We start from the raw sequence: 11,141 nt of genomic DNA on the forward strand, positions 1-11,141 counted from the left end.
TAAAGTTCCTTGGTCTGGGTTTGCGCAAGAAAAACCTGACGTTCATGCCAAGGAGTGGACTTGTTTGGGGTATGGAGGGTTTTAAGCAGTATTCCCGTTGGTGGAGGGTAGAAAACAAATGATCCAGGTAATAGCCCTTTGCATTACCCTGTCCTGTTAAAAGAAAAGGAGGACTTGTGGCGCCTTAGAGACTAACACATTTATTTGAGCATAAGCTTTTGTGAGCCACAGCTCACTTCATCGCTAGTATCTACATTCTTTGCAGAAGCCATGAGATGAGTTGCCTTTTATGATTGGAGACGCTTTCATTAAACTTAGTACCTGCTGGAGCTGACCATTTCATTTATTATGGCTGAACTCTCCAGAGGTACTGAAGCAGCTTGTACAGCTATCACCTTGAAATCCTGTCCCTTTGGGCTATTGACCATGTTGTGTATCACTCCTCGATGTATGTCTAGCCTTTAGTTTGGGCGGTTGGCATTCTGAATCCAATCCTCCTGCCAGCTGATGAACAAACATATCTCACAACAATATAAAACTCTGTCCTTTCAGATTAACTTCAGAGCTTAATATTTCATTTTTTGTAGGGCTGTTTTGAAATCACTGCTAGCAGAATCACACTCTTTTTGGTGCCTCTCCACAGGTTCTCCAATACCACAGTCTCAATCACCGCAGTCCCTCTTGATGGGAGCCAGACTGCAGAGTGCTCCAACTCTAACAGATATCTACCAGAACAAACAGAAGCTTCGAAAGCAACATTCAGACCCTGTATGCCCATCATATGCAGGGTATGGGTATAGCTACTCTCCACAGCCAAGTAGGCCAGTCAGCCTGGGAACATCACCTACAAAACATATGGGATCATCACCTAGGAGCTCAGACTGGCTGTTTAAAACTCCATTACCAACAATTATTGGCTCTCCCACTAAGGTTTGTTAAACTTAAACTTAATTCTGTCTGAAAAACATTGTTACGATATAGTATTTACCTACAGCTATCTCAGTAACTGAGAGTACTCGCTTGTATGCTAACCAGATTCAATGCTTGTTTAGGCAACTGCTCCTTTCAAGATACCGAAGACTCAAGCATCCTCAAACTTGCTGGCCTTGGTTAGTCGTCAGGGTTCGGCAGATGTCCCATTGCAGTCTAAAGACATGACTGACCCAAGGGACTTCACACACTTCCACTCGACACAAGGAAGTGAAAAACAGGCAGTAGAACAGCACAGCAAGGCTCCATTTGGCAGGTAGAAATCATATCTGTTTACAAACTGCAGACATTGTGTAGGCATAACTTGTCTCAGAACAGCATGGCAGCTCTATAAACCAGAGTGCTGTTGCATGCAATTTATAGCCTGTGGTTTGTTTTGAGATATTTCTTGTTATGGAGACATTGGAGGTTAGTGTGTACCACAGAAACCTCACCTGCAGTGTAAAAAAAAAAAAGTGTTGACTTCCTAGACTGCTTCACCGTATTGCTGTTAAGTTCCCTTTTATTTGTTTTGATCATCTAAATTTGGAGTTCTAGTCCCCACCATTAGCCTCTTTCCAGTTTTTACTTCAGAATTCTGATAAACTTAATATGGCTAAACTTGAAATACCCTCTTAACCTGTGGGGTATTTGCACAATTGTATTATTTCAGGAAGTTCAGTGTTGATACTACAGAGAATTCTTGAAATCAGACATGTAACATCTCCCAGAAAGCCCCCCTTGGTTGTGAGGTGCAGAGGAAACTACATTGAGAATTTTTTCCATTTTCATTTGCTTTTCTGTGTAGATCTGTCAGTACTGGGAAGTTGTCAGATCAACAAGCGAAGACTATCCTTGGTGGCCAGTTATATCAGGGCAGCACAGACAGCCTCAATACTGAGCGACCAATGGATACAGGTAAAGAACAGATTAATTCGGGTATTATTTTAGTTTAAAGCCTACAACCAAATTATCATTCCATCAGTTTTAGGAGATTTTATGGACATTCTCACTGGTTAGAGTGGTTGCTGTGTCACGAACACTAATGATGGTTCTGATAATACTTTGACACAAACATTAACTCTTCAGAAGATTTCTGCATGTGTATGTTGAATATCTCTATAAAGCACCATATATAGTTGGGCACTGTCTGTAAATAAGAGCATCCCAGAACTGCCCTGATGATAAAAATATCAGAACTGTGTATGCTCATTTGGGGTTTTTTTCACTACCTCTGTTGCAACTCCATCTTCTTATTCCAGCTTGTTTTTCCCATGGAGATTAGTTTCCAACGTGCTGGCTTGTCTTATCCTCTACGGCTAGTGGTTGTGCCTTCCATAAGCCAGCCAACAGAGGATGCTATATCAACCTTATGGCTAGAATTCCCAAAGTTTGTTTTTTGTTTGTTTGTTTTTTTAAACCAGGGGGCTATCCAGGGAGGCCTGATTTATTTTTTTCAGCCTCCTGCGCTGCCTTTTTGTCTTATTTTCAATAGCATCTATTTCCATAGGGTCTAAGCACTGTCTCTGGGTTTTCAAAAGTCATCTCCAGTTCTCTTCCCCGAGGAGAAGAGTTTAGAGCTAAGAGCAAATTTAGTTTCAAGTGGAACTTGGAAGGAGATGTGAAAAGCTAAGGGTGCATCTTAGTTCTGATTGTGTTCAGCTAAGTGGGCCCAGCACTACTTTCGGCATGTGGTATTATTTGCTGTCAGACTTCAAAGATGCCCTCGTTTTTCCCCAGTCTAGTCCAAAATCTGGCTCTGTTTCAGAGAGTGGTGTATATTGTATCATAAGGACTAACATACCATGTAAACCTTTTATTCCAGCTCCAGCAGGGGCCTGTGGAATTGCAATGGCACTTCCTTCCATAGGAACTGGAGCAAGTTCTAGGGCAGTAATGTTTACTGTGGGTTCCCCTCCAAATAGTGCTACCCCTCCTACTTGCACCCATATGGTCCTCAGAACTAGAACAACTTCAGGTAAGACACCCCTAAAACAATGCATCTTTGGCAAATGTAATGTCTAAATTTGTAAGCTCTTTGGAATGGGGACCTGATTCTTTGTGTGTGTTTGTAAGGTGCATAGCACAGTAGGGCCTCAGGACAATGCTGTAGCAAGTGTTAAACCATAATCAGGACTAGAGAGGAATGTCAGTCTGTCCTCTGACTTTTCTCTCCATAAAAGAGGGATGGAGCTGTTAGTTCAACTTTCTGTAGTATACATTTGTGACAGTCTACGCCATGTCTGTGATGGGATCTAACGTTGTTTCAGATGGCATACACGGTTGTTTGTTCCAAGATATAAAAAAGTAGATTTTTAACAATAATAATAATGCACAGGGTTTGGAAGCATACTGGATTCCAGCACACCTTAGTGTGTGCTTTGAAATATAGACGCCAACAGGCTAAATGCCTTCCTCCATTTGAAGTGTGGATGGCCAGCATATCTGCATAAGGGCTTTTTTGTGAACTTGATCCAGTCTGTTGAATTTGACTGGGTACCTACAGTCAGAATCCTTGTCAGCTAATCACCTTTTCTTCTCACAATGCCCATTTTATAAATCTTCACTGTCCAATAAGGAATGCCACTTAGGTACTGGACAGACGGTATAAAGCATAACGAAAAACTCCCCCTGGTGAATTTAGGTGACTTCTGCTTTATCCTGGACCAAGCTGTTTGGACTGAGTGTGTTTTATTTTTCCTATAGTTGGATCAAACAGTTCTGGAGGGTCTCTCTGCTCTACTAGTGGCCGTGTATATATGGGCTCCCCTCCCGGTATTTATATGGGGTCATCTCCTCCTGGAGCAGAGGCAGCTCCAAGTCTGAAGTACATGTCTTACGGTACTTCACCTCCCAGCTTAGAGGGTTTTATCACTTTTGAAGCTCCTGAACTGCCTGAGGAAACATTAATGGAGGTACAGAAAAATTAATGTTTTGTCATGTTTAATGCCAATAAACGAGTACTTAGAAATGATGGAAATAAGGCTGAGGATCTGCCTGAGTTCTTGAGTTCCTGCTATTGGTATTAATAGTGTGTGTGTTGCACAGTGTTGCTGAGATGCTGACTATTCTCCAGATAGCTGCCATGTATTTGCCACATGGCCTATTGTGATTAAATTGTCTTCTCCTTTCCTTCTGGCAGAGAGAACATACGGATACACTGCGTCATCTGAACACGATGCTGACTTTTATAGAATGTGTACTGGACCTGACAGCAGTACGGGGAGGAAACCCAGAACTGTGCACCTCTGCAGTGTCATTGTATCAGATTCAGGAGAGCGTGGTGGTTGATCAGATAAGCCAACTAAGCAAAGAATGGGGGTAGGTATTTGGCTAAGTAGTTGTTCTAGAATTAGTGAATTTCAGATCAATTTGTATGTCTGCACATGACCGTCCTCGTTCTGACTTTGTCAGAAGTGACCTTTCTGCTTTAGGGAACGTTTGGTGGTAGTATGAACATTTTTTTAACAACTGAAAAGCAAAAAGGCCCAGAAACAGCGTAGCAGAGGAAAGACTGAAATGGGCCGGCAGGTGAATAACTAGGAATCCTGGAAGAGGGAAAGTGGTAGGGGGTGGAGGCTTGTTTCTTTTTCTCTGAACTGTCAGATGAGAGGAGGGCGAGGCTGGTGGCTGCTGCCTAGAGCAGTGTTACACTTCGTCATGCCTGGGAATCTGAGCTCCAGTCTTCACATCCTCAGTTATGGGGAAAGGGGAGCTCTCTGCATGACTCCATCAGTAACTATCTCTGGCTGACCAGGAGCGGCGATACTGAGCTCCAAAGGGAGTCACATCTAAGCCTCTGTCAGAGAATCAGCTCGGTCCTGATGTGAAACCTTTAGAAGTGAGGAGAAATAAGGTGAAAATGCTGGTGATGGGAGTGGAAATTTCAGTTGTTTCTCCCTTCCTGCAAAAAAGAACTAGTGTGTGTGATGGTCCCAAATGTTGGAATTATGAAAGTAACCCCTGAGGTGGGGAGAGTGTGTGAGGACACTCGAGAAAAGTGCAAGCAGGGGCTTTCTGGAAGGACATTGGCCTCATGTAATTAACCTACAAACAACAAATTGGGTTTCTTCTATTTTGTGCATGAAAACAAAGTTTAGATGTGCACTCTCTCCTGGCCAGAGAGATGGGTTCTCTCACAACCAGTGCTGCACAGAGTGCCCGGGGTGCTTTGTCATTTTTGTACACCTGTTTCCTCACTCCCGACAGTTATTTCTTGTCAGCACATAGTGTGGGGAGCGTCTGGCTGTGGGTTGAATATCTTCATTTGAAAAAGAAGAAAATCTTTAAACATCAGACATGCTAAAATTATTTTTTTCCAGACAAGTAGAGCAGCTGGTGTTGTATATGAAAGCAGCACAGCTACTAGCATCTTCTCTGCATCTGGCCAAAGCACAGATCAAATCGGGAAACCTGAACCCATCCACTGCTGTTAAACAAGGTATATGCAGCCATTTCTTTGGGACACTGATTTCCTTTGCTTGTGACTTATTGACATTTCTTTGGCCCATCAGTGAAAAGAATGAAGTTGAAACATTCAGGATCTCACTGTGGCCAGACACCATATGCCTTTTCTGCCTGCAGCTGTACTAGTCAGTCAGGAAACCTTGACTAAATCAGCTGCGCAAAGAGGTGTCTTAGCGCTTTCCAGAACTGACCGTGCTTATTATACTTCTGGAAAGAGAGAACTGCAGACACAGAATTGCTTAATTACTATGACAAAAAGATGGTGATAGTGGTTAGGGAATGGGTGATTATTAATATGAAGTGAAAATTATTTGACATGCTCTCCCGACAGCAAAAATGACACAGTAGATGGTAAAATAAAACTACAAAGATAAACAGACTTACTTGATTAGAAAGCTACCCTGTAAAGTTGACTTTAAATGTTTTAACCTCTTCTTAACACTGACTTTCTCCAGTTGTCAAAACTCTGAATGAACGATATAAATTCTGCATCACCATGTGTAAGAAGCTGACAGAAAAGTTGAATCATTTCTTCTCTGACAAGCAAAGATTTGTAGATGAAATCAACAGTGTAACTGCAGAGAAACTCATCTACAACTGTGCTGTGGAAATGGTAAATCATTCCTTTCATCTGTGTTTAAGGTATTGAGATCAGTAAAAGTAGTAACACTTGGTGATGGGCACAACCTCCTCTCACATGTCTCTAATGTAACCAGACAGCACTGCATGTGTGGCCTTAATCCTGTTCATGCCTGGGCTGATGTAATCTTCCCCCAGATCATTTCTGAAGTTCCTCGCTGATACGGTTGCTCTGAGGTTTTCCCACACATCAGCAGCTTTTGTATATAGATGCTACAAAATGCACTGCTAAGCTATACAGTCCATGATGGGGTTCTGTGTGCTGGAGTATCACACAATAAAGCTTACTGCAGCACAGAAACAGAAGACACACACACAGCTTCCCAATCAACTGGTTTTAGTTTAGGGAGTTATTTAGAGTGGGGGGACTCCTAGGTTGGAGAAGCATGTCAGCAGGTCTATGCAAAATAAAAATGTTAATAAAGAAACATGGGAAAAAGGTATCTGTGTATCTGACAAGTTTTGAGTACACAGATATTTGGATAATCCCAGGAACAAGGTGCAGCAAGTGTATCGCATTAGGAGACTGACTTACCTTTCAGATAAGGGGAAGTTCTGGTGAAACGGAATTGGATAAATAGTGGTGTTAGATGTAAGATCTTGGCAAGTATCCACTGTACTTAACCTTCATGATTCAGTAGCCACACACAAATTAGCTTGTCTCCCTCACAAATAAAATAAGCTTGATAACAGGTGTGTATATGTGAGTAGTTACAATTTGAAATGTACGTATATATTGTACCATGCTTAATAGTAAAGGAACATAAAGCATTTCACATCTATACATGCAGGACTCTTTTCACCTAATGCCACACAGAAACTTACTTTCCTGTAACTTCTCCATAAGATTATATTAAAAATTATAAAACCAGACCAGTATATTTAAGGTACAGAAGCACTGTTAGTTAGTATCCACAGAGTGATGCTCATTTATCAGTCAGTTCTCAGAGACAACTTTTTATAATTGTATTTGCTTAGAACAATTCATATAGCTTATGTTAATGAATGCTTCCAGGTTCAGTCAGCAGCATTAGACGAGATGTTTCAGCAGACAGAAGATATTACATTTCGGTACCACAAAGCAGCCATGCTGCTGGAAGGACTGACTAAGATACTGCAGGACCCTGCAGATATAGAAAATGTTCACAAATGTAAGTTATTTTGGAGAGTGTATTTTGTGTACCTTGGTAGTAACTGAAAATTCTGGAGAGTGTAAAAAAATTGATCCTGTACTTCTCTTCAAAATGCATAAAGTGTTTCTTTACTATAAAAATAGCAACATTTGGCTGTGAAGAACAGAATAAAAGGATCTAGCATTTTGGGTGAAATCCTGGCCCAGTTGAAGTCAATGGCTTTGTGAAGAGGCTTTGCCATTGACTTCAGTAGAGCTAGGATTTTACCTCCAGTATTGTTTGCCAATCCATGCAAAGCCTCTTCACAAGGCAAATCCTGATCCATGCATCTCAAGGCACAAAGCCATTCACAGTATTGCACTTGTAGCGGAAGCTATTACTGGTGACTGAGACAAGAGTTTTTAAAACATAAGAACTCAGAGGAACAAATCTATGTTCCAAAAGTGGAAAACTGGGCAAATGAAGGGCAAAAGTAGATTTGTAATAAATTCAATTTAAAAAGTAAATCCGAAGGATAAACGCTGGACTCCTGAAACAAGACTAAACACAAACAGTGGGTAAAAATCATTGTGCTGAGCTTTGTGTTTAACTTTCTTAATAAAATCCTCTGAATGCAGATGAACTTTCTTTGTCTGATATTTATTATCTGCCTTGTATATTTAACTCATGGGGGGGGGAGGCACCTATAGATGAGCACTTACATTTGTATATATTTTAAATATATATAAATCTGTAATTACATGAATAGGCATAGCCTATAAAAGCAGCAAGCATGAGAGGAGTAGCCAGTTTGGATGGTTTTCAAATGCTCATCCTTAGCTGATGCTGCTACATAACCTGAAGAGCCATGTCTGTTTTGATGCAATGATTTTATTCTTTCTGCATTGAAATTAATTTGCGCTTGATGTGTTCAGAACTTGACTGTAACTTTATAATTTGTGGTTTTTTTCAGATAAATCTAGTATTGAGCGACGGCTCTCTGCACTTTGCTATAGCACAGTGGCTGTGTATGAACACTAGCAGTATCCCAAGGACCAGGCGGTGTGAACAGAAGGGACCACTCAGTGACATTGTACTTTTTTTTTTTGCTACAGCTTAATTGTTGTCATTGTCCCACTGCTCTGTGGAAGACAGTTTTTAAAGTTCTGTGGTGACTACCAAAGAAACAGCAGTGAAATTCAAAGAGGAAAAAATCCAAAAGTACATTTATCGAAAATCTGCCTTACTGATACAGTCACTCGTCCCTTTTTCCTCCTAGCAGCAGAATTTAAAAGAAATCACTCTTCACTTTCTAACTGAACTTTGTACATGTACTTTCAACTACAACGATCAATTTTATTTTCCTTACTAAGGACTATTCAGAATGGATCCTTCTTCACAAAGTATGCAAAGCTGTGTTTCTGTAGGGAGATTCCACTCAAAGGTTTGTAGAAGACTGTTTTTTAATTGCCAGTATCAGACTGTTGAATGAAGGTATGAAATTCCAAATGTATAAACCTGCAGTTTGAAGCTTTTTTGGCTAAGCTTGTTTGGATCCGAGCTTACATTGTGTAAATACAGCTCATCAGTGAATAGAGGAAGGATGGGAAGTAAGTCCCTTTTAAAGAAGGAGAGGAAGAGGTCAATGGAAGAAATTTTGCTCCACCTCTTCAAAATCCTCAATTTTATCAGCTGATGTGGATACAACTTGATGCTCTTCTTCCAAAACAGTTTGTATTGCACTAATTTACTAAAGCAACTGTACATTCATTTTTGAAGAACTATTAATTTAAAAAAAATGAGAAAAGGCACAATGGACTCAGCTGAAAAAGTTTTATTTCAGTGTATATAAAATCCTTTTCAGAATTTCCAATGTAGCTTCTAGAAGACTTTCAGACAAACTGTAAAAACTTGTATTCATGTGAACCTTTCCATTTTATACCTATTTATCTAATACTTGAGTAACTACTGCTACAGACTTTCTCAGTAATGGAAATGTTTTGAGTTGCTGGTTGTTTGCTTTCAAAATAGGTTTGGTTGCATCTTTTGTTGTGCATGCAGTATGTGCATTATTGCCTGCAGTCTCTGTGAGTATAACAACAGCTCTCTGAATCCTGTTCCTTGGGCAGTATTAAAACAAATACTGTAAACTGAGAGGCTGTGTTAGGAGCCGTGTGAGACTAGAAATAGGTTGGGAATTGGGATGCTGATTTAGTGATGTGGGATTTCTACATACAGTGCGTGAAAAATCAGGGTATTTGTGTGTGCATTTTTAGGGAGAGGTGGGAAGCTTCCCATAGCCTCATAGGCACTTATCATTTCAAGCATCCCTTCAGATCATCAGAACAGTAATTCACGAAGTATTTAGGCAGATCATCTTCTCTGGAATGGTTCCTATATTTTACTTTTGGAAGTTTTTTGGGGGGGTTACTCAACTGCTTGAATACTTGAATAAACCATTCTCCAGGACAAAATCATTTTAATCCTCTTTTAGATACCGTGGTCTGAACTATTTTACAAAGTTGTACAGTTCTCATGCATCAGTATTGTTTTAGTGTACTGATAACCATGTGTTTCCTTTTCTTTGACAAAGTAATGTACTTTTACCCTTATTTATCTGTATGAAATTCCAACAGTTAATTTGAAAGTGTTTATTTATATAATATTTGTATTTTTAGGTCTTTAATACAGTGTTTCTACCTCTCCTTTGTAACTGCATGCATTATTCTTGAAACTAGGTAATAACTCACTGAACTGTTGCATAATAGCCTTTTTATTATGGCCTGTATAAATGTATATTCAGGTAAAATAAAGACTGACACCAGATGTGTTTCTATGGTACAACCTTAGTTTGTATCTTGCACTATAATTGGGGACTCTTATATTCAAAAAACACACTGCAATATTGGCTAATGTTTAAATCAGGGACTGAACAGGCCCTGGAGATTGAACGTGCTTCACAGGCCAAGAGGTGCGGCTGGCAGCAATCAGCTGAGGCATGTTGGCAGCGCAGCGTGATGGAGCTTGCGTTGCTGCTTGTGCTCAATCTCTTTGGTGACAGAATGGTCTCCAGCATTTGCTTTAAGCAGTTACCTTTCCTTAAAGCAACAACCTGTTAACCCTGTTTTTTTTAAAAATGTCATGGAGTTGAAAACTAAGATGCTGAATAGATTTTTGGATAAGAGCTGGAAATCTTTCAGTGAGATGCCTCTTAATTGCCTTTAGCAAGGAGGCTCAGTGTTCGAGTTGCTAGAAACACGTGTAATTACATACACCTGATAGACGGGCTGGTTCTAAATGACATTTCTGCCTGCTAAAAGTTGCAAAATTTAGTTTTCCATTGTGCTGCTGAAGCTGCTTCCCCAGTTGAGTGTGGTGGAGTAGCTGGGAAAGGGCTGTTTTTTCTTTGCTGTACTAGCAGGATTTTCCAGCATTTACCAGAAAAAGAAAAAAACTGCTCAGAACTAGACCCTAATTATAAAAGAAAAAGGAAAGGGAGGAGCACAGTGTGCTGCCGGAATATCTGAACATGCATCTGGCCCTAATACAAAGGTCTGGGAGATAGTCGAATTTTCCCAAGAAGTCATTGTCATCCTCCACAGAATTCAGGCTCTCTCTCTCCCTACTCTCCTCCTGCCAACAGTCTACAGCTGCACAAACAGGAGGGAGAAGAAAGGGCCATTCTTGTTCTCTGGTTTTCAGGAGGAGGAGATGACCAGTGTTGAACATGGCCTGTCTTCCTATGTAAACTTTCAACACAGATTCTCCTAGCTCCAGCTCTCTATATTGAACAGCAGGTATCTGATTCTGCTAGAAGCTTTTCTCGCCCTTTAAAAAAACAGAAATCAAGGGGAAACATTTCACCCTTCAGTGCTGTATTTCTTATTTGAATGCAGTGGATTTTATCTCCCTTAAGAGGATCGTGTTTAGTGCTACCTACATTTTTCTCCTCTC

General features: G+C 40.4%; 1 protein-coding gene across 1 annotated transcript in view; it reads left to right on the plus strand.

The window, feature by feature from the left end:
* Positions 1-10,031, plus strand: part of ULK2 (unc-51 like autophagy activating kinase 2) — a 54,050-nt gene extending 44,019 nt beyond the window's left edge. Inside the window, exons 19-28 of the mRNA XM_075120906.1 lie at positions 644-930; positions 1,053-1,246; positions 1,778-1,887; positions 2,795-2,947; positions 3,676-3,884; positions 4,112-4,290; positions 5,292-5,410; positions 5,892-6,049; positions 7,091-7,226; positions 8,161-10,031. Coding sequence (XP_074977007.1) covers positions 644-930; positions 1,053-1,246; positions 1,778-1,887; positions 2,795-2,947; positions 3,676-3,884; positions 4,112-4,290; positions 5,292-5,410; positions 5,892-6,049; positions 7,091-7,226; positions 8,161-8,228 — 1,613 coding nt within the window. The 3' untranslated portion in view covers positions 8,229-10,031. The remainder of the gene's footprint in view (positions 1-643; positions 931-1,052; positions 1,247-1,777; positions 1,888-2,794; positions 2,948-3,675; positions 3,885-4,111; positions 4,291-5,291; positions 5,411-5,891; positions 6,050-7,090; positions 7,227-8,160) is intronic.
* The last annotated feature ends 1,110 nt before the right edge of the window (positions 10,032-11,141 follow it).

The sequence above is a fragment of the Caretta caretta genome, chromosome 17 (genome assembly GCF_965140235.1).
Source record: "Caretta caretta isolate rCarCar2 chromosome 17, rCarCar1.hap1, whole genome shotgun sequence".
NCBI lineage: Eukaryota > Metazoa > Chordata > Testudines > Cheloniidae > Caretta > Caretta caretta.